This window comes from Corvus moneduloides, chromosome 13 (assembly GCF_009650955.1).
Source record: "Corvus moneduloides isolate bCorMon1 chromosome 13, bCorMon1.pri, whole genome shotgun sequence".
Classification (NCBI taxonomy): domain Eukaryota; kingdom Metazoa; phylum Chordata; class Aves; order Passeriformes; family Corvidae; genus Corvus; species Corvus moneduloides.
Genome location: NC_045488.1, coordinates 18,055,272 through 18,078,717, shown reverse-complemented (window position 1 = coordinate 18,078,717; position 23,446 = coordinate 18,055,272). Strand labels below are relative to the sequence as shown.

The 23,446-nt window shown below is 43.8% G+C and overlaps 1 protein-coding gene across 1 annotated transcript in view; it reads right to left on the bottom strand.

Moving 5' to 3' along the window:
- PSTPIP1 (proline-serine-threonine phosphatase interacting protein 1) overlaps positions 1-23,446 on the bottom strand; it is a 52,030-nt gene that overhangs the window by 5,720 nt on the left and 22,864 nt on the right. The window contains exons 4-13 of the mRNA XM_032122514.1: positions 14,914-14,948; positions 13,859-13,965; positions 11,916-11,978; positions 10,770-10,868; positions 9,057-9,102; positions 8,154-8,233; positions 5,774-5,872; positions 5,130-5,226; positions 2,077-2,161; positions 494-564 (exon numbers count right to left, since the gene is read on the bottom strand). Of these exons, the coding sequence (XP_031978405.1) occupies positions 494-564; positions 2,077-2,161; positions 5,130-5,226; positions 5,774-5,872; positions 8,154-8,233; positions 9,057-9,102; positions 10,770-10,868; positions 11,916-11,978; positions 13,859-13,965; positions 14,914-14,948 (782 nt within the window). The remainder of the gene's footprint in view (positions 1-493; positions 565-2,076; positions 2,162-5,129; positions 5,227-5,773; positions 5,873-8,153; positions 8,234-9,056; positions 9,103-10,769; positions 10,869-11,915; positions 11,979-13,858; positions 13,966-14,913; positions 14,949-23,446) is intronic.

The window sequence follows — 23,446 nt, the reverse complement described above, 5'->3', positions numbered from 1 at the left end:
CTACAGTTAAAATGCTTTTGTTTACTATCAAACCAATAAAAATGTCAAACTGTTACCTTCTACATAGTCGAAACACTGTGTTTTAAATATCATCTTATAAATTCCTAGTTACAAGGATTACAAGACAACAGTGTAACTGTGAGATGAGATGGATATTTGTATTCATAAGCCAAATGCCTGGTCTGTTAAAAATTTTATGTATTCTCTTGGCCTTTTAGTGGTAGTTATTCAACACAAGGAGAAAACTAATATCTAAGTCAGACTGCTGCTCTGAATGTACAGTCCCCCACGCCTAGATGGAGTCTATGGATTATTTGGCACTTTAATCTGGGAAATTTGTTTAATACACATCCAAGCAAAATTCATTTCCAGACTACTCTTGCCTGCCAGCATGTGAATATCTGCTGTGCATTTCTGCTCTGTGTCAAAGCCTGGTTTAGCAACACGATCTAAAACAAACACATCTGGTAAACTGATTTCCTGCAGAGCATACCCAGAGGAGGGGCTGAAGGAGTGGCAGTTTCCGTGTTGTTTTTACTGCTCCCATGCAGAAGTCCAGAGAATCTGCAGAACCAAGAGAAGCCAAAATCAAAATGAGTGAACAGGCCTGGGTATGAGCATTCCTTCATCTCAGCTCTCTGACTCAGCCTTCCCTCCATCTGCTTCACACCAAGTAGATGTCACCTCTTCCCATGGCCTTCTATTTTCATTTATGCTGTAGATATATTTATCCTCCATTAAAAATGTATTTTTAAAAATGCAGCAGTATATTGAACCATCAGCCATCACTAAATTGTGCATGAAATGCAGCAGATAATATTTTTTTGTAGAGCCAAAGGCTCGTGGTGTGAAACTCCAATTATTTCACAATGTTAAAATTATGAGAATTGTCAGTTGTTTATAAGAGATTAACATCTCTTTGTGCTTAAGGAAAACCCTGATACATTTTAAAATACAGAGCTTCTGTAATGAGCCTTTCTAAAAGCTGTGAGTTTAAGTGAATTTTTATTTTAATCTATCCCTAGTTATTTCCTATATCACAGCTGGGTACTGAAGACTAAGTAAAGTGAGAAAATGGGTTAGGATTCTCAAGCAGAGATAGAAATAGCATTGCATGCTTAAGGCGTATTTAAAGGGTCTGATTTTTCAGCTAGTGAACATTCAGTTTTTCTGGAAAATGGATATCCTATCTCAACTGTTCCTGAAAGATTCAGGCTGAGTCTCTCTAGGCTCCTTGCCCATGCTGCTCACAGTTGTATTCTGAATGGCAGTACAATTGTCTGATGTAACTGCACAGGATGCAGCATTGAATTCATTATTAGAGAAGGTCCAGTTTCCAACTGAAAAACAAAGTATTGTGTATAACCCTGATCAGCTCACTGGCAAGCCTGGACCACATTTCAAATGGGAGATCACAGCCTGCTTTCTGTCTTTGCCATGTCATAGGGCTTGTTGAATTATAAATCTCTTCTGCTTTAACTGTGATGCCCTCCCCACTGTGAGTTAGCCACTGTAGTATGAAATATTTAAACCAATAGAACCACCATGCTCTTCTGCTGATATAACTGCATCCATGTTCTAACACTTACCAACAGGAATGGATCAGAATAAGGAAAATTGCCTCCCTAATCAGTTTTTCTGCCCTGTGTTTTTCCCTTTGATCCACATAGAGGGAGCAGCTCTTTGTTCTGCTCAGCTGAGTGGTGCCGTAAGCCTGGAGGAATTGTCCCGAAGGACGGCTCTCCCAGCCCTTGCTCCCAGCCTTCACCCTCCCTGGAACAAACTGGTTTTGTTGTTACGTGCCCTGACTCACTAGGAAAGAGGAAACAAGTAACTGCTACCCATTGCCAGCTGAGTAATTGTGTGATGAACTCATCTCCTGTCCCTCTTCCCACTAGGTAAAATTACTCTGACTCCATTTTAATACCTTTACTTCTTCTGTCAAGTCACATTTACTGATACATAGTTGCCTCTTGCTACAAAGAAAGAAGTAATAACTTTCCATGTCATGTTTTCTGTCGTCATGCATGGCTGTTGATACAGAGAAATACCTGGGAACTGAAGTTTCCCACTCACCTCTTCATCATCCCACAGGACTGGGTGGGGCTGCTGCTGCGCCTGTTGGGCTCTCTGCTGTAGTAGTTCTCATACCCTATTGCATCTGCAACAGGGCAATAAAAATGAGATGTTCAAACAGGAAACACTGTGAGAAAACAGTTTTCTCTCTGCCAGAGTGCAACCTGGGGCTGCTGGAGCAAACTGCAGTGCAGCACCTGTCTGCCCTCACCTGGAGGGTGGCTGGAGCAGCTCAGGGGAACCCGGGGGCTTGAGAAAAGCCATTGCAGTGGCTGCAAACAGCCAAGTCCCTGGTGGCAAGGCACTCTCAGCCTAAGCTGGGCACAGCCAGGGGCCTGAGGCCCTATTCGAAGAGCTGTGAATACCCTATGAGGAAGGCAGTTTCCTCCATGGCTCTTTCTTCTATTTCCTCAAAGCTCAGGATTTAAGGGGGCAGAGTGTGGTCATTGTGAGCCTCAGACTGTGTGCATGATAGAATTTGCTGCAGCACATTTTGTTTCTTTTTTCCTCAATGTATCCAGTCAGGAATTTTTGTCAGAGCTGGGGAGATATCTGAGTGTTATTGCCTGCAGCAATAACGAGCAATTTCCTCGTGTGTTTCCCACCTTTCATATCTCCCCCATCCGCCTCCTGAGAGCTTATTTGCTGTTTACCCAGAGATACTTGGGTTTTGTTCTCTCAAACACATTTACGTTGCAGTTCCTTCACTCTCCCCTATGGTGTCGTTAAGGGTGAAATTGAGACCATTTCCAGATCTAACTTTACAGATGAAATAGTTACAGATGGATTTATTTGTCATCTCAGAGCTCCCAGTGTAGCTGCTTACAGCTGGTGGCCACACACCCTTTCTGCCTGCTTGGTGTGAGAGCCAAACAAACAAGAGTGAAGTCTGTGATACTGTTTTATCTCAGCCCTGATACCAGCAAGTTAAGAAAGACATTGGACTTGGGCTAAAGGTTATGTTGACATTCTCACACTGCGTCAGCCAAGATAATAAGCAGAGCAGGCACATAGAGCTAGTGAGTGTGAAGAATCCCTACAAATAGGACTCACAGTAATTAGGGAGTTTTCTGACCAATTTAAGGGTCTCCTGTTGCCCTTCTGGATTGTCACCTTGGTACAGTTTCCAGTCTAGAGGGTATTGTAAGACTGGGTAGAAGAGGAAGTGAGTAAGACCATCAAGAAGGTTTGATCAGGATGAAGGTCTTCTGCCCCACAATGCAGAATTACACGTGGATTTCCTCCTGCGTTTTGCAAATAATAGCACAGATCAACATGTGCTACAGTGCAAACTCATTAGCCAGGGCTATGGAGATATTAGATTTTGCTTCCAGAACATATCTTCTTCTAGAAGGTGGCAAAAATAAAAACAACAAAAAAACAAGTTAGGTTTTTCTTTGCCTTTCATAAAGCTCTCAAGGGTTTTTTCCACCTAGTTCTTATTAGAAATGACTCCTGACATAGCCAAGAGCTTTTCATAGAAATTGCCTAGGTGACTGGAGAATGACAAATCTCACACAGGGGAAAAAAAAACCAAAACCAAAAAAATCTAGCTGAGAATCACAAATTTCTTAGTATACAGAACTTTCACACTGTTGCAAGGCACAGTTCTCCCTTCTGCTGCTGAAAATGTAATTTTTCCCGGGTAAATTCTCCTGTATCTGTGAATTTAAATCCCCTATGTGAAGAAGACTAATTATAGCAGCAAAATGGCATCCAGTATACCAGTATCAATATATTAGTTTTAAAAAATTCCCCAAATCCCAATTTTTAATCATTGTAAGAGTAGTGGCACAAAGGCTGAGTGAAAAGCAGGCCTCAGAAAACTCAGTGCTGACTTAGTGGCAGCACCCAGCTCTGCTGAAGAAGGTCCTGGGGTGTAATTCCTGCCAGCTTTGAGCTCTGCAGTGAAATCAAAGGGGTGGAACTTGTTCTGGTACAAGATAATTATCCCTAGGGCTGGGGCCTTCATGCAGCTGATTTTGTACCTGTACAACTCCTAGCATGGAAGGGCTTTATCAGGATAAAATTTTCTTGTGCCAGTATAGCTTCTTCCCCACTCTGACTGAAAGTAAGTAAGCTCTGTGGACTGCTGAGGGGATTTTCTCTTGATGTTACTTGGTGTTAGAGCAGTGAGGGGAAGTGAGAGAGTATCTGCACAGATAGAAAAAAACTAGAGGAAGAGATCTTTTCAGCTTTTCAGGAAGAGATCTGTGACATCAGCTAAGTCTTTGTTTGCTGCAGCAGCTGCCCAGAGCTGGAAACAGCCTGTAACTATCTTGTGTTGCCTGTTGAAGTACTCGGATGTGGTTGGGCCACGTGACATATTAGACAGCTGCTTTCCTGCGGAGTGCTTGGAGAACTCCTACCTTGGAGCAGCAGGTTTTCATTTTGCAACTGCTCTTGCCTCTTGCTGTGTCAATCTCCATTTCAGCCTAGAGGTTTTGAGCATTGAAGTCAAGGAAAAGGCAGCTTTGGCTTGAATGGGCAGAGCCTGTGAACCTGACAGCACTTCTGTGTGCTGGGGCAGAGCCAATTTCATTCAGAATTTCCCCCAGCCAAAGTCTTGGCTTATGCAAACAACTTTCTGAGAGCAGAAAATTTGTTATTCCCCACTGGGCATGTGGAACAGAATAGAAAACTGGGTCTTATCTGTGCTGCAAATGAAGAGACAGCACCTCTGTCAAGGGACCCTGGGGTGCAGTTACATGATAAGTTGGCTTCTGTCTTGTCACCACTGCAGGAAGCTGAAGTTGCCATTTCTGAAAGGCAATTTGCCACCTCCTTAGCAGTGTCAGTTCAGCTGCACTGTGAAATGAGCCTGGTTGCAAAGCCAAAACAAGTTTTTTCTTCTTTGGAGGGTTATTTTTAAGCTGGATCATTCCACTATCCCACTTACAGCGCCACACAGGCAGCGATGGCAGCACAGTGAGGGGGAAGTGAGCTATGGCAGGTGGGAAAAAATAGTTGGAGCAGAAACTCCTCCAGCTGGTTTCACCTCCAAAGGACGTGTGCTGCACAAGTCATCTGACAAGACCAGTAGGAATAATTACCTGGAGGTTGTGTTCCTGTCATTTTCGTCTTAATGAAGTAGTCTATGTCTGACTCTACAACACAGTTCTCCAAGCTGACCCGAACCTCTTCATACAGCTACAAAACAGAATCCAAGAGTTTAATTTAACTTTTAACATTTCACGTTGAATTAACAAATAATGCTCTTGTAGTAATTTTCCCCTTAAGAGACACTTTATACTTGATACATGTCTGACCTGGCTGATCTTTAGCCTGTCCCCTGTACAAATATTCTTGTAAACACACCTGCTTGTTTGTGCTCTGGATAGTCTTCAAAGAGAGGAGGACAAAGGCAGCCCAGGACTTTTCAATGCAATAAAGAAATTAATAGCAGGAAACAGCCATTCAAAGTCAAATGTAGTGTATTCTTTACATCTTCCAGTTTTGAGGCCATGACTGGATGCCTTTTTTGAAATTGTGTCAGAGCCCAGATATACTCAACTGAGTGTTTTGGTAGCAAAAAGCATTCCCCAACAAACCAAGGAGGACACATATGAGTGTTACCAAGCGTGACACACACAGTGTTGCATCCAGACGTGCATCTGGTTTACATCTAGAGAGAACAGGAGTGAGAGATTCCCCTGGACACAGTCAGCACTGCAGAGAAGGGCAAGCCAGGCTGTACCTCATCATCCTTCACACACTGCAGGGAGAGCTGGTTGCAGTGCACCCACAGCGAGTTCCGTAGGATTGTGATGCGGTCGCACTCCTGGAGCTGGAAGACCTAAAGCCAAAAAGGAAACCTGATGTAGCCTCATACCGAGTTATTTACTTTGCAGGCTGTGACAGGGCTGGGGATGCAAACCCATTCTGAAGGCCCCATTGTAAAGGATGTTTTTTCAGTTAGTGGAGAAACTACATCTACTGTTCGTGCTCAAAAATTTGTTCTAATTGGTTGCACCAAATTAAAGTTATGTTTTAGAGACAAAATCAAAGCAGGGGAGAGGAATCCAGGTCTGGATTTGACTGCTACCTCTTCTGTTGAGGGTTTCAGAGTCAGGGTCCTTCCTGTCTGCCCATCACACTGAAGGAAATCTTGATGTTTAACAGATCAGTAGAGTACTGGCATGAAAGGGTTGTATTCATGTTAGAGGTAGAGCCAAAACTATCCACCTCTGCCATCTAAAATGTCTCTAAACTTTTCTCTTTTGAAAGTACTTGAGGCTCTCTGGAGTTGAGTCTGCATATCTAAGATATTTTTGTGGTAAAGAGAAGGCATTTTTCTGTCTTCAGAGTCTACTCCTTTCCTTCATCTGTCTGATTTCCTCATGTTGCTGCACTGCTTAGGAAGAATGAAGGGGGTAGAGAGAGAAGTGTGAACTGATTTGGGGGAAGAGGCAGATAAATCCTTTCTTTAAAAACTTTAAAAAACCTAAATCGCTCTGATCTCTACATTGTACTGTTATAAGTAGAACATCAGGTTTTGGTTTTCTATGAGGTGTGAAAAGCTCAGATGCTTCCAGCCATCTGTCTCCATCTCCATTTGCTAGTAATTATGTCCAGAACACCCCAAATGTATACAACATTCAGCAGAACACTCAGTTGGGTATGCTGCCTGCCATCTAATAACTTACTGACTAAAAAAAGCCAGAAAAGGGAATCTGTCAAGGGAGTAAGCTGCTGTGGGGACTGGTTTCTGAGAGTAAAAGCTTTTAAAGAGAACCTGCCAGGTGGAGAATGAGTATTTCAATACCCTTCTGAACAGAAAACCTGTGGCCCTCAAGGCTGCTGAAAGAGCACCAGAGCCAACTGGGAATTTTCCAGGTAAATGATGTCCTGTCAGGAAATGCTGTTAGTCCAAGAGGGAAGTGTAGAGACTCTGGGCTTTTAAGCCCTTGTTAGCACCCAGAAAAGCACAGCTGGGCCTTGTGTTTGACACATCCCTCGTGTTGCTGGAGAACCTGGGCATCTCATGACAATGTGGCACAGCCCCTGTGACAAAGGTCACCCTGGTGTTGCCACTTGCCAGCCAACATTTTCAGGCTATGATTGTCCAGCACTCAGAGATCTAAGCAACCCCAGCACTTCCAGATTCCCCACTATGCAGCCAAGAAGTGTAGGATTTTAAGCTGGTTTTGTACTAACTGCTAGTTAAAAAAAAATACAAAAAACCAAAAGTATCAGTTCTTCTCTCTACAAGCACTTTTGAAAGACGGCATTAAAGATATCCTTCCTTTATGAATGGCTGTTTGGATTAAGCAGTGGGCAGGTCACAAACTCTGTGGGCTAGTCAGGATTGACCATATGGGACAAAATGAGAGTGTGAGGTTATGGAATGCTTCACTGGTTTGTTGGCTTTTTAAGAAGGGAGAAAATATGCATCTATGGAAATGTCTGTGCCAGTTGTGGGGCTTTTCAGTCCTCTCAGATAGGGAATATTTAAGAGGAAGCCGAGAACTGGAAAGCTATGCTTCTGGCATTTTATTTTATGTGGAAATAAAGCCTGCAACAAGTAAATATAGAAAAATCAGACTTTAGCAGATGGGCAAATGTACTTGAAGGATTACTCTGATCAAATGGGTGGCTGCTTTGGATGCCAACCAGTTCCTGTAAATTGTTGTGCAAAACTTAATAGCCAAGTGCAAATCTCCTGGTCCATCCTCAACAAAATGGAAATAGAGACTTCTCTACCACCACCACCTTTCAACTGAAAGATTACTCCATGGCAGAGGACAAATATTCTTGCAGGTAAATTTCAAGTGCTATGAAACATAAAGACTGACTGGGGTATGTACCTGTTCATATATTGCTCCACCTCTCCCCTTATTCCCCTCTTTTATTTTTACATAGATATGCTGACCAAGCAAGGAGAGTGTCAGTGAGACAGCAGCAGCTATGTCTAAGTAAGCCCTAGTTTTTGCAGTAATTTTGCAAAGACATCTACTGAGACTCCACATAAAGCAAACACCAAAACCCTTGGGATGGTATTTCAGGCCTTAGACTGAAATCTTCAAATCAGATAAAATAAAGAGTGTGCAAACATCGCTGCAAAAGTCAATGTTTACCTCGCAGGTTTTGATATGTTCCTGTTCCCACTCTGTCCTGACCTTATCCAGCTGCTCGATGTTCTGTTTGTACACGTTCTCTGTAAACACAGACACACGCAACAGAAACCCAACAGTCAGGTAAAAGTGATACAGCCTTTCTCTCTTTCCTCCTATTAGGCCTTTACTGTGATTTCTACGCTGCAGGCCTGTGGTTTGCTTGAGTATCACAAGAATGTCTGAGCTTGGAACTGGCGGGGCGCAATAATCTTTGGGTTTTTTTCTTTGTAGCTATGTACTAGGGAAGGATTCTCTCTGTATGGTTTGCAGATCATTTATAAACTTTACAGTAGGGATAATGCAATTCAGAGATGAAGAGCCTGGACCATGGTTGGGCACTCAGCATCCTTAGGCTCTTTCCATTCCAAGCCAGCCAGCTAAGCCACATGATTCGGTGTAAGCTCTTCCATGAGTAGGGAGAGACAAGCCTGAGCTCATGAGCCAGCTCAGGTGTGTGCTGGCCTGTCCTGGGCATACACGTTTGTGGCTGGAGATCACTACTGTGCTCACGCACATGGGGACGGGCTATCTGGTTTGGGCTGTCTCCAGGCAATTTGAATGTCTACTGTGCTTTCTCAAACTTGCTTCAAGAAGAGCTTTTCTTCCCTGGGTGAATTCCCTAAAAGAAGTTGTTTATAAATTCGTTAATGAAAGCAGGGCACTGATATTTCCACAAAGGACCGTGAATGCAGATGACTGTCAGGTTGCTGCTCTTTAGAGGCTTCTTCATTAGTCTTTGGGCAGGTGACTTTGGGAACCCTGACTTGGGAGACAGCCTGGGTGATTTGGATGGTGTTCTATCAAAATCCTGTGCTGGTAGATCTTTGCTGAGAAGAATCATAGTTTAGCTGCAAACAGCATCACCTGCTTCATTTGCTGCCTCTCTGCATTGCTTGGCTTTGTTCTGGCTCTGAAACAGGAAAAGAAACACCCCAAATTAATTTCTGACGATATTTTTGCTTCTGCCCCAGTTTTTTGTGCCTGCTCTTTTTTCCCTCCTAGGGGAAAGGCTCTAACTTGCAAGCACTTCCTGGCTGCCCCCCCTTTATGCATGGTATGTTGAATGTGTGCTATGGAGAAGGGACCAGAATTTCCCAGGTGCAGCCGTAGGTCCAATGACTTCAAGGGAAAGCTTTCCATCCAGACATCCCTGCCGTAGGAGCTCAGAGCCAGCATGATCCAGCCTGAAGCTGTGCCTGCTGGCTGAGTTGGTTTTTCTCAATTGTTTGATGTGCTTTTCTAATAGATATTTATAAGCAGAAATAAATGGCAGTTAAAATTCTTCATCTTTCAAGCTTCTCATGTAGTACACAGATAAAAAGCACACAGCTTTTAAAATACTTTGCAAATGCCAGATTATTTCCCATAACAACTCAGAAGCCTAAAAGCAAAATTCACTCTAAGTAGAACTTCTCTGTTTAAAAACCTGCAGCTTTTAGCAAATGAAAAAGCAGCCATCACTGACAGGTCTGTACTCGCAGGTCTTTCTGCACAGATGGTGATGACAGTACAGTAATGCACTGCTCTAGACATCAGTGTAAACATTCTTCCATCCTGCCCTTGAAGACAAGGCTCAGGTAGGGGTTCTTACAATCGTATTCCTCATCACAGCTGGCTGGGAAACGTGTAGTAAGCTGGGAACAGAAGCTTCATTCTTATTTGCTTCCTGGCCCAAACTGTTTGCAAATGCTGAGCAGAATTAAACAGCTTGTGAAAGCTGCCTCTGTGCATTCCCAACGTGCTGGCATGTGCAGGGAAGAAACAGCAATGGTGCACCCTGAGATCCTTCTGCATGAAAGGAGCTGGGTCAGGTTTAGCTGCCACTTGAAGCTGTGAAATGTTCTGGTGTCATTTCGGCAGGGCCGGGATCCCATCCCCTCTTTGCAGCTAAGCTGCAGGGGTTTGCTCATCAAAGATTAGGGAACGCTGGAAATAAAATGTAAAGTTCTGATGCTGTTTTTAGAGTCTCCACACTGCCCCCCCACTCCTTGAGATGATTTTTGATCCTTTTGCTTACACTGCACTGATTTTTATCGAGCCAAAGGGAGTTCATTTATTTTGTTTTCTCCATCTGTTTCACTGTAAAATGTTCCCATTAAAAGTTAGTGAATTGTCAGCTACAAGTATCAAGACGATGCAAGGAAGGACTGCAGTGCCTTAATTTCCAACGATTTATTTTTGAGTCTGTAAATTTAGTTGAAATTAAACTCACCATAAGGAGAAAAATGTTGAGGAAAAATATGCATTTTAATGTAAGATGCTATGCCTACTAAGTGTAAAAGACCAAAAGGCAAAACTAACTGCATGACATATTTTTGACTTGTTTCTTTTGCTTAATGAATAATTTCAGAGAAAAATCTCATTCAGTTTCCTCCCAGGATTCAGAGAACAATTGGATCACAGCCTGGGATAAATTAATTAGATAACTTAGTCCCTTCCCAGAGGATTCTGTGGGGTTAATTTGAAGACAAAGCAGCCCCTGGCATCCTGTAGAATAGTTGGTTAATTGTATTCTCTTGTACCTTGAAAGGTAAACCCCCCAGTTTTCCCTCTAAATAGCACTGTCATCTCAGGTACCTTTTCTGTTTGCTTTTGGTTGCCTGAAGCACTGGTGCGTTCAAAGGACTGCTCGGCCTCATCCGCCTCCTTGCACTTCTGCTCGTAGGTCTTCTTGGACTGCATGGAAATGAAATCAAACGTGAGGGTTTGGCTGGGGGAACAAGGCTGGATTCCCCCCACTGGGATGTTCCAGGCACTTTCTGTTTTGCAGTTTGGGGGAGCAAGTCAGTGCCCAATTTGGGCAATAGAAAAAAATCCCAATGACACCATAAGGAGATAGAAAAATAGAACTGAAAAATTGGAGTAGGAGCTGGCAGCATAGATCGTGTCCTTTTCCTGCAGCCCTGAAATTGTTTGCTTTGTACAACTGCAGCTCCCTGCAGGGGTCAGGAATGCACAGGCAGCTCTACCACTGGTGCATCAGGTATCTGCCTGAGCAACCACAAAGAGATGAAATTAGGAGCTGCATTCCCAGGGTGGCCGTGGGGTGGGTTGTCATCTCTACCCTGTGACTTGGAGCATCAGGTGGCTGAAGTCAGCGTGTTGCCTTGCCCATTGCTCCAAGCTATGAGGCAGAGCCAGCACCCCACAGGCAACAGTCTTGGTGTAGTTCTCAGAAGCAAGAGAAATCTTTATTTGCACCAAAATATCTATGTATCTTAGAGATGCACTTAGAACAACCACATTTCAAAAAAAATTGTTAGTACGCTTCCAGCTGTAGCACTGACAGGTCTGCAACTACTTTCCTTTAGAGGCAGTTGCCCATTGGAAACCAAACCCAGCTGCCTATAGTTTCTGTACATGCAAGTTTTTGAGCTGGAGAGGGTTCCTCTTGCCTGCAAGATTCACTCGCTGTTCTTAAAGTTGTATTTGCACACACTGAAAAATTCTATTTAGTCTTCTAAGTACCCTTGCCTAGAAAGAATGAAATCCTGTTTGGCCTGGGGCACCGTTCATTCCATTTTAACCCTCTGGAGACTTTTCAGTGGGTGCAGCAGGGAAGATGAGCTTCCTCCTCAAAGCAGGAATGACATCTTCACTCTCTCACACACACTCTTCCACACTCACACAGCTTTGACCTTTCTTTAAATAGAGGTACGTGTAATACAGATTTTAGTGGAGCCAGTTTGTATCAGGAAACCTGCCCAAGCCCTCCTTGCTTACCTCCATTGTTTTCTTATAATGGGACAGTTTGCTCTTTTGCATACGCTCCATTGCAGACTCATACTGTAAGAAACACACACAAGTCACCACACAAGTTTCTTGCTTTGGACTTCTTCCTCCCCTTTCCAGCAGCCAGAGTAGGAGAGCCATAGTCAGGGCCTTTCTATAGGCCACCTGCCTGTGGGGAAAATTACTTCACTCTGCTTTTATAAATGACAGGTTTCTGAGTCATACAGAGAGCATCAAAGTGCCAGGTAAAAAAAAAATCCCAGATAATTCTGCTTCGGTGGTTTCCATTAATAGCAGAGAGGACATAGATCTCCATTTTCTTCCTCCCTTTTTTTGTCTTAAGGAGATGAACTAGTGCAACACCCAGTCACAGTGCTGCGGGCTCTGCCAGCAGGGTTCCTTTGCTGGTGCCAGAGCTTGGTCCCACATCTCTGCAGGCCAAACCACTGTCTCACCCACATGAGCACAGGTAGTTTTCCATTTTCAATACAAACAATTCCTGTCTCTTTTATATTGCACTGCTTCTGGCAACTTTATGCTCACTGTGATTTGATTTCCATGCTGGAGTCATCTGGGCAGTGTTGGAAGGACAGTGCTGGGTTCTCTTTTATGGCTTTAGTTGTGGTATGGCCATCTGTATATGACAATAAGATATGCTCCTACTGGCAGGGGATGGGTTTCTTCAGGCGGACTTTAGTTCCTTTAATCTTTACATTCTGCTCAAACAAAACTCTCTCCAGGGCTACCCAGATGCTTGTTTCACATTGAGCACAGTCTTGAGAGCAGCTACAATACAACACAAATCACAGCATTTTGGGAGGTTACCAAAACTGCTGACACCATCCAGTATGTCTGATGTTGGCTTCCTCACAGCCACACGCTACACAGAGAAAAAATCTTATCTAAGATTCCAAAGGAGTTTTTACTTTTTTTTTTTTCCGGGCCCCTCAAACTGTTCCCAGTTGAATTATAGGCTTACTGTTCTCAACAGGAGAGAGCCTCTCTGCACATTCCAGTGGCAAAGGGAATGGGGTACAAACACAAATGAACCTGGTGCCCACTGTCTGTCTTTTAATGCCTTATTTGCTTCATCAGATCACTGCCAACCTCAAATCTCAATAGCAGCACTGGTTTTACTCACTTTCATATTCAGAATTCTTTGCTATTCCAAGTTCCTGTGTGTCAGGGGCTTGTAGACACAAAATTTTTGTGGCACCAGATACTGGTTATATGCACTTTCATCTGTTTAAAATTAGCAAAGAAATGAATATTTATTTTACTCCTCCATCACTCAGTGCTGTCAGAATTAAGGGGCTGTCCTGTCTTTGTCTTCAACTCCACGGAGCCAGAGAAGGTGTGAGAGTGGCCACTGTTGTCTCTATTGAGAGCTATTTTTCAAGAGACTTAGGGCTTGATAAGGTCACAGGGCGTGAAATTGCCTTAAATATACTCAAATTTTTATTATACAACATCAACTAGATGCTACTTATTCCATGTATTTGTTATTCAGTATATATTGGTGTTGCATTCAGCATGATATTAATTTGCTTTCATGTTTTTAAACATTTGTGTTACGCCTTTGTTTAATGCATGTTGTAGATTGTGCAGGGTTGTATCAAAGAAACCCATTGGCAAGGGTATAAAAAAGAGAAAAGGAAGGATTAAGTTCTTACAGAAATAATAATAGCAGTATCTGCAGTTACACCAGAGAGAATAAAAGGGACTAAAACCTCTGGTTCCTGAGTTCAGAGCACTACTTTGTTTCCAGCTGGGATCAGAAAGAGATTTTTGTTCCACAGTCTCGTCTATAGAGGGAACAGGGCATGCTGGAAATGCTTTATCATCTTTTGCAGAATTCCCCCCCTATAGCTGGAGAAAGGTCCTCAGCACGGACCATTGACCCAATCTGTTTCAACATTTCTCTAGTTTCTCACCTTTTTTCTTTGCTCCTTCTGCCTTTCTCGGAACTCCTCTATTCCTTTCAATTCTTCCTTCAGCATTACTGACAGCTGGATATGAGAGTTTCCAACACTTTCAATTTCTAAAACAAATCAGAATTCATATTCAGTCAGTGGAAAGGTCTTTAAAGATAAAGTCACATTTTTTAGGAGATGTTTCTGTGATGTGGCTGCCCTATGAGTTCGCAAGCAGGGCAGCCTTTAAAAAGGTTTCCCTTTTGTTTCTGCGTGCACTGACATTGCTGAAGGTTCAAGAGCAGAGTGACTGTGTTTCTTCATGGTCCCATTTACCCCATCTGTCCCCCTTCCTTTGGCGCTGAAGGTCAGAAGTTGTGGTGCAGAGGGAAGGAAGGAGATCTCACTTCCATCATCCCTGTGTCTGCTTTGCCGTGGCTGTGCTGCTGGCCTGTCACTGCTCTTGGGAGCTGCTGCCAGTAGTGGCCAGTCATTAGATGAGGTTGCATGCTGAGAATTTCCAAGGGTCAGCCAAGATGGATTGAATCTCAGAGCACCTGGCTGGTGCTGTTTGAAATGGCTGGGAAATTCTCTGCGTTTGTCAGCTTTGGTGCCTCTGAAATGGAACCCCACATTTTCCAGAAATGTTGAGCTCCCACACCCAGGCCCTAAAAATACCCCAGTCCAGCAGCTGCTTTTCAAGAGGGAGTTTTGATGTAAACAGGAGGTGCCAGTGACCGGGTACGGTGTCCTATTGCCTCTGATGGTGCTGCATTTTGTGTGTGTGAAAGGGTCTTCTCAAGCCTGGGGCATGTTTAGAAAGTTGGTTTGGTGTCAGTGGTTTGCAGAAGAGGGAACAGAGCTCATATCTTGTGACTTGATCCAGATAAATTTACTTGAAGAACAAGCCATTTGCTTCACCACCAGAAAGTGGATTGAGTGCCCAGCAGGCACCCTTTTCCTCCACTCTTTACACTACAGACTGGGATAAAAAAGCTGGGAATAGAGGGGGGAACAGGATGAACACATTGGGTGCCTGTGTTTCCTAGGTCAGAAGGGAACAGAGAAATACTTACGTTGCTTGAGCATCTCGAATGCTGCCTTCAGTGTGCTGTGGGGCAGAAACAAGACACTTTCTTAGTATTGCCTTCTAAGGGTGTGTTGTGAATCCGGGGAAAAAAACTTTCCCTCAGAACCTCAAAGATCCACATAGAGATAAAAACCCTTAACAGCCTCGTAATAAGAGCTGACCGTGCTAACAAGCACAATAGCATCAATCTGTTACCATCAGGAAATGCAATAAAACGGTCCATGAAGCAAGGAATTGCACCATTCCTTCTATGCACCCTTTTTCAGTCGCACTGTATTTGTGACCGTGAATGTTAACAGCCTCTCTCCTTGCACCTTGCTAGTAGATACGAATGAAACGCCGGCGGCCGGGGGGAATTGGGGTTTTGGAGCAGTAGCCTGAAGGGTGGAGCGAAACCCGCTCGTCCCTCAGCGCTGAATGCGGCCCCGCTCCGTCCTCGGCGCCCCATCCCGCGCCGCAGCATCGCCCACACCGCGCCTGCCGAGCACCCCCGTGTGGCACCGCTGCTGCCTTCCGCACCAAAGCCCGGCGCTTGCCACATGCCACAGGCACGGCACGATGAATAAAAGCATGCCGTGGAATCCGGCAGCCGCATCGCTCAGTGGTAGGGCTGCAGAGGGGCATGAGAGGGAACCACAGACTGATGTCCTGTCTTTTGACTAGGGCAGAGTCCAGTTCCAGAAGGCACCAGAGATATCAGCATAGATGTGAAGAGACAGCAAAAGGTGTGTAAAAGGCATTTTCAACTCAATAAATTCCTCTAGCTCTGAATTTGCAGGCTGGCAGGGCATTTGCGCACACAGAAGCCAGGGCTGAGTGATTTGGAAGCTTTTCAGATTTAGAAAAAATCTCTTCAAGCCCCAGAGTTGTTGTTGCTGGAAGGAATCCGTTCTGGGCTCTCCATGCAGACCTGGTCTGCCCCAGGGAGGAGCCCAGGGGCAGAGCTGATGAATGAAGAGCCTCCAGTCTCCCTGGCTACTCGGAGACTGCTGTCACTTTCCAGTCATGTGCACCCGCAGATGGGCAGGGAAATCTGCATCTCTTGGGCCATTTCGGGAGCCTTATGAGGCACGGGAAGGATCCTAATTGCCCTGTGTTAATTTAAGCTGGACATCTGTTTCCTAATCAAAGCTTGCTCTCCCAGCACTGAGGCTGCCTTGCCAGGCATAAGAAAAATGCACAGGCGAGGGGAAAGGTTGGGCCTGTCCTCAGCAAAAACTGCCTGGAAACCCATCCCAGATCTAAGTTTGTAGAAATATAAGGAAATGGCTTTCAAAGAGGAAAGAAGAGCTGCTTGAATTTTTTCAGATTTCAACTAGATTGTGGTGAATCTCTTGAGATAAGTCAGGGAGAGCATTCTAGATTGAGTATTTTTAAGTGTTTTCCCAACAATACTTACACATTTGAAGGTTTGTTTTGTAAAAAGTTAGGTGTGAAATTTGGGTGGAAACTAAATTTTCACACCACGAAGGAAACAAGAAGTATTCATTCCAGCTAATTAAAAGCTTGACATTAAAAGACAAGTTGAATATCAGTGGCAGAGATAGTTTTTGCTCACCTAAAAGATCTAATGGATTATCTTAAAAAAATAAATATATACAAGGAATAAAATTTTATTTTCCAGTGGGTAATTTCCAGTAGGAGGTGGGGAATGTGCTAACAACTTCATGCCTGAAACAGGTAAATACTGGAATTTAAAAAATAGAGGGCACTTGCAAACTGCACATACTGTTTGTACTCTGTGTTGATCTATTTTTCTCAGAGATTTTTTTCCCTTTGCTGTTGGTGATTCAAGTTATTCAAAAACTGGCAAAATTGCTGTAGTGGATAATGAAAAATAGCTTTCTCAGTATATATCAAGGACAAAAGCAATTTGCTGCTTTTTTGGTTTCCAGCACCTGAGCTACGAGAGCAGTTCATGGTCACAAGTCACCCATGGAGCTGTTCTCCTTTTCCTGGCTCTCTGTAAGGCCAAAGGGGTCTCTGGTGTAATAATGCATCTGGCTGTGACCCAAAGAGGGATCAGTTTGTCCCCTGCATGGTCTCTAATGGCCTTTTCAGAAATCTCTGGCTTTTTCTTCCTTGTATGAAGGATTTGTCCAGCCAATTCCACAGCTGCTGACTGGGGCAAGTAGATTGAAATAGACTTAAGCCATTTCCTTCCTTATTTTTATAATATTTTTCTAAAATCAGTGAATTGGATCCCACATCCTTACAAGGCTTAAGAGGGCAGCAAATATGTCATCATGCCAAGTTATACATGTGGGAGAGAATAAATAAATCAAATTTTGACCTGTGGATCCATCAGGACTCCCTTTACGACTCCTGGGCTGCAGCAGCAGTGCTATAGATTTGCTCCTGGATGTTCTGATTATATCAGTGAAATATTTCAGTGCTTCACAGGGCTTAATGGAAGTGACTCCTGCAGCTGATACACGAATGAGTTTTAATTCTGTCTGTGCTGGTGTGGATGTACAGCACCTATTACCTATTGCTTTTGGGTGGGTTTGGCTTTCTAATGGGATTGATGTGGGCTTTACTCTGAGGCATCCAAAGTGAGGACATCTCACTCTCCTGGACACTCTGAAAGAGTGTTTTACCCTCAGTAGATGTGGCTGCTTAGCATTCTGGTAGAACTGATTTTTTGTGTTTGTCCTGTGGATAAATTAGAAAACCTGGGGTTGAAAACAATTCAAGCAAAACTGAAAATTTGACACCATTTGTCCTTTTTTCCTTTTTTTTTCTTTCTTTTTCTTTTTTTCCTTCTTTTTTCTTCCTTTTTTTCTTTTTAAATTTTTTTCTTTTTTCTTTTTTTCTTTTTTCCCTTTTTTCTTTTTTCTTTTTACTTTTTTTACTTCTTTTTTTACTTTTTTTTCTTTTTATTTTCTAATTTTTATTTTCTTTTTTTTTCCCCTTTTCTTTTATTTTCTTTTTTTTTTTTTTAATTGCCCACTTCTGAGATTTCCACATACATTCTGGAATACTGTTAAATCACTCCAGCTAAAGACAGAGCTCCAGCCTTCCCTTTGGGCACCCCCACATGGAGAATCCTGCAGGTGTCTCCTTGAAAATAAGGCTGCACACGAATTTACTCTGTGTGTTTGTTAAACGACTCCCTGTTGTACATTTAAAGATTGGATTTGTCAGAAATTAATTTTGGGCAGAAACAGGGGTGCCTGAATCTGGAATAAGAGGAAACAGCCTGTGCAACAGCCACTGCAGCAACTTCGAGGGGGTTTTGCCATCTAGTGGCTACAATATTCTTACCGGGTTGGTTTGGCTTTTTATGCTTTCTCTCTGTTTTTGGACCTTGTTTTTGCTGAAAAACTGAGCTGTGCTGGGCAGTCCTCTGTGCCACGAGCACCCTCAGGAATTGCTCTGTTGGCCTGCTTCACAGCCATCAAAAGCTGAATTTCACGGCACCAGAGATGTAATTAGCAGAGCCGTGGCAGTGGCAGTGCCTAGGTGACAGATATACTCACCATTACACTGTTGCACCACACTATTTTGTCTAAATCTTTTCAACTTTAAGCTTAATAGTTTGGACACTTTTTCCCAGTACTTTGCCTTTAGACACTGGGTTAACTGAGTAATTCAGAGAGTCCCCTTATATCTTGTACACAGGAAGGTAAAACAGGCCCTTCTAACCGGAAAACCACAGATCGTTTTTAATTTTCTTTCTTTTCTACCTTTGCTTGGTGACTAGAAGTGTGAAATAACCCCACCTTCCTTTCTGGTAGGTTTCTGTTTTGACATTGGTATGATCTACAATTTTCAGTTGTTCTTGTAATTTTTAAAAATACCCTTCCTTGAAACTGAGAGAAGTCTGTGCCAGATGAACTCTACAGACCAGTTCCCAGCAATCCTGTCCACCCTCAGCCTCCGGTAACTTAGATCCTGGTAGCAGAGTTGTGGAGCCACTGCAGTGACAGTCCCCTCTGAGATCACCATTAACATCTACCTTTCCTCCTGGCACACAGGGAAGACCCAATGTGGTGTTACCAACCATTCCTTCTGTGAAGCCCAGTGGTGTGGGGAGACATGTCCAGAATCATCTGGTCTCTAATAATTCACACCTGGGAATTATGTGTGAACCTGTGTCTTCACTGCAAAGAAGAAATGAAGGGAGAGGAGTTGTGCTCTTTTAACAGGGAAGTAACGAAGTCACTACCCAGTCCTAGGCCAGGCACACAGCAGTGTTTCACATGAGAATCATGTCTCACCTTGTCTAGTGGGCATGTGGCAAAAACACTGAAGAATTAATTTTGCCATGATGTTTTCTTGTTCTCAGAGGAGCTATAAACACAAAGACAATGCCCCTCAGTGCAGCTGGAAGGATTTCTGTCCAAGTTCCAGCTGGGCTGTGGTGTGGAGCCACATGAGCTGTCATCTGAGCTGCTGCAGAGGCTGCACTGTGCACCAGGCTGGGCTCAGTGACAGCTTTGGGATTGTAGGACTTTCACAGAAGTAACAACCTGTGTGGAGGGTTCCTCACGTGCTGTGGGGTGTCCACATCCATATTTGGGCGCTTGGATATTTCCAGGGGTGTGTCAGGAATGGCAGCAGCCCTGAACTGAAGGGGAAGGGGGCTGTGTCAGCACTCCAGGGCTGGTTACTGGGAGCACAGACACGTCACCCCAGACTTTGCTGTGGCAGGGGAGCAAACAGGAAGACATCTCCATGTTCCTTGTCCTCCCTGTAAATCTGTGTCCATAGACAACAATTTAGATCCCTTGTGGCTCCAGAATGAGCTGTGCTATCGAAATCAAAGGTTAAAACAGTCAAAGCAAATTTTGTACCCTTAACATAAAACTAAATCTCCTCACGTCTCTCAGAAAGAGAGCAGCACCGCTCAAAAATGCCTGTCCTCATCACTAGAGAGCTTTTCTAGATCAAATTTAATGGGGACTGAGCAGAGGCTTAGGTCCATTTTCAGAGTCCTGAAAGTTCAAAGAACTACTGTATACGTTCTGTGTGGGTTCAGAACATTTGGATGGAGAATAACCAGCCATGGAAGGATGTGACCTTCCAAACTGACTTTTAGCTTCAATTCAAAAATGCTGGCTTTGTGTGGAATAATACAGAGGATTCTGTATATTAAGTGACAGATGCACTATTTTTATCCACAGGAAGCAGCAATTGGCATTTTGTTACAGATGCCCCCACCTTACACTCACCGAAATGTTCTATTTCAGGCATTGCAGAGAAGAGCACATATGGGCTTGAAGGAACTACCCTTTCCCGAGGTCTTAAGGAGATGGCAGTGGAAAAAAATGGATGAAAAATGTAGGAAATCATATACATGAGAAGAGACAAGCAGAGCAAATGACAAAAATAGCTGTTGTCATTCTAGACAGAATTTAACCAGCTAGTACGTGTTTACATCAGTTATTTTACAGAAGAGCAGTTCCCAAAGGCCCTGGTTCAGCTGAAGCTGAGGATGTATCTGAGAACTGGGCTCTGTAGCATATTCTGCTTTCATGTTGCTGTGCTGAAGAGTTGCCCAAAGCCACTGCGTGGAAATTCCCAGTCACCTTGCAGCCAGAAAGGTGTTTCCTCTTAAAGGCACAAGCTCTGCTGGGAATCATCTCTAGTGTGAGAAGCATCATTGCTGTGTACGCTCCCAGCAAACAGTTGCAAATATGATCTCAGTCCGTAACTTGGCTGGAAATGCCCAGTTTCTGTACATCCTCTCCCATGTGTGCACCACAGAGAGTACAAATACTGCAGTTTAAACTTCAAAACCTGTAGTTCTCTCTCCCCTGCTGGATATGGCTGTAAGCTGTCATTTGCCAAGAAAACATGGCTCTAGGTTTGTAATCAACTTTTCATAATTTCTTTTATGAGTGGAGACTAGGAAATGGTGATACAGATTAAATTTTTTTAGTTTAAAAAGTGGGATAACAGGCATACATTGTTTTACCTATTGACTCAGTGGATACTAAAATGTTTCGGGTTTTAAATAAGAACAAGACAGAAGAAAACACTGGAGGCTGTTCCATATAAAGCTGCTGCCGGTGTGGCATCCTATGAACTTACTAATTGCTATGGCTAGAAGATTATTTAGAAGAAATATCTTCATATGCTTGCCCTGTCGTTCTACTCTTCCCTTAGGATCTACTGTTGGGGACAGAATATTAAGCTGAAGGGGTTAGTCTGAGCCTCTGTGATCCTTCTTGCAGTCTTAGGTTGAAGTGTGTGCATCCTTCTGTGCATTGGAATGAGCTTGTCAAGGCCTGTAGCAACTGCTGAGAGCTGTGCCATGGGTTGGGAAGAGGATCTCCCCGTTCCCTTTGGGAAGGGGTTTGTACCAGCTGCAGTGCTTTTGGCAAGAACAAGCAGCTGGACTACTGAATGATGGTGTCCTTTGGCTGTTAGTTCATTAACTTTTGTTTCTCGAGCTGGAAGCTGGAGTGTTTGCTTGCTGTGTCAATGGTGTCCAGCACCAGCTTCTTTTAGAAACCCCATCTTGGCTTTTTTAAGAAATTAGAAATAAAAGGTGCAGCGTTGTTGTGGTTCCTGCCCCCTGCCACGTGGTCCTGGGAGAGGGGTCCCAGGCTAGAGCAGGGCCTCCGGGGTTTCCCTACTCCCTGGTCAGCCTCGTTCCCCATGGGTTGTTTTGTGTTCCCCTGCCCGGGAAGAACGCTCTGGTCCCGTGATTGCTCAGTTCTTGGCCAAGTCGGCGCCCAAGCAGCTGGAGAAATAAACATCTCTCTGAAAACATCTACCAATAATTGGTCCTTATATTTCTTTTCCACGAGCCTCGTTGTCTGTACAAGTTGCAAGAATTCCCACTGCAACACAGCGTGTCTGCCTTGCTGGTTTTGGTGCTGTCAGACACATTCCTGCACCTGTGGGCTGCCCACGGCCAGTTCCAACCCCGCTGTGCACAGGCACGGCGAGGCCCTGGCTGTCAGTCACACCTCCAGCAGCAGTGCTCGCATCTTGTCCCCTGCTAGACCTGAGGTCAGCGTGGTTCTCACGTTTCTGATCTGCAGAGCCCACAGCAGACACTCCACGTTATCCTCTTTGGCCAGGTCACAACGTGATGTTACTGCTGGGGCTCAGCACTGAAGTGTCCTGTGAGGTCTGGCCTGGAGCTGTCCCTGCCAGGCTCGGGCAGGGCCGGGCCCTGAGAGGCCAGCTCTCCATAAGAGGAGCTGGAGCCATGCTGAGGGAACAGCCCAGGGCTCTAGGGTGGGATCCTGATGGCTGCTGTCAGCTAGAGTTTTCTTAAATCAATAGAAAGCGGTCCCAGATTTGCTGTTACATTCCAGTAAGCCTTCCCTACAATCTTGCTTTTGAGTCAGCAGCATATTCCTTCATCTGTGTCCTCGGTGAACAAAAAAGGGCAGTTAAATCTTTTTATACATTTAGCTGAGTTCAGCAAGTTGCTCCAGCTGAAGCAGAATTTTGGGGGGGGAAGGGGCAAGCCTGAAAAAATGTTGAAATTGTTGGGGTTTTTTTTAATTCAAAATAAAAGCTTTTAAAATACAGGGGAGGCTTGGGAGAGAACTGTTTTCTGCAGCAATGGCCACTACCTGGTGCAGTCTGCCATCGACTTCTCCAGGCTGCTCTGGTGCTTGTTATTTACTCATCGTGCTTATTCCCTGCACCTTGTTTTGTGCTATCCTGACTGTGCTGAATTATCAACCTGGGCCTTACAGTTGTTTCTCTTAAGATCTTCTGGGAATTCTCTCATACTGGAAGGTTTTGGGTGTTTTTTGTGGATGCATTTTTTATGTTCCTTTTATCGATTTTTTGAAAGGGTATCAGGTACCCTCCTGATATTGAGAACTACTGGGGTGTGAAATAATTTCCCAGAAGTGACAGAAAGCCTTAGTATCTGAGATGTTTAAAAGGTGGCTAAATTTAAGACTAGAGGATAATAATTTTGCATTAGCAAGAAAATGACTGAGTGATTTAAAATTAGTAATTTCTGCTCTTCTGCCACATAGCATGGCACAGGAAGGTCTGCAAAATGTTCTGCAAAAAAACCTGGAAGCTATTTCTTTTTCTGGTGATTGTCAAATGGAAGTTTTAGGTACAAATACATTAGATTTTAAGAAATACTGCTACCCAAAGCTGCATTTGAAGGTGTGAACAGCCCTGTTCAGCCTGTCAAGTACTTGTAATTCCATTAGGACCCAGTATGCTAGATGATAATAGGGAGCCCTATAAAGAGGAAACACTTGGAAAAATGCACTGGGACAGCTGCAACATAGTCCTTTCAAGCTTTTCCTACTATAGGTAGTACATAGATTCCCTCCCTCAAGTTTCCCTGATGGACTGACCTTGGGAGCAGAACTGCTGCCAGCAATCAATGTCATATAAACAAACAGAAACTTCACACGGAGGAGATCACACAGACACAGAAAATTCGACAATTTTAAGGCATCAAAACCAAACATTTCATTTTCTTTAGTTGTTCCAGCCCTGAATAGACTTCAGTTTTCTCTGATTTTGTGTTTGCTCCGGACAAATGCCCTTCACTGCCTGTCTGTGTAATTCCTTAAACA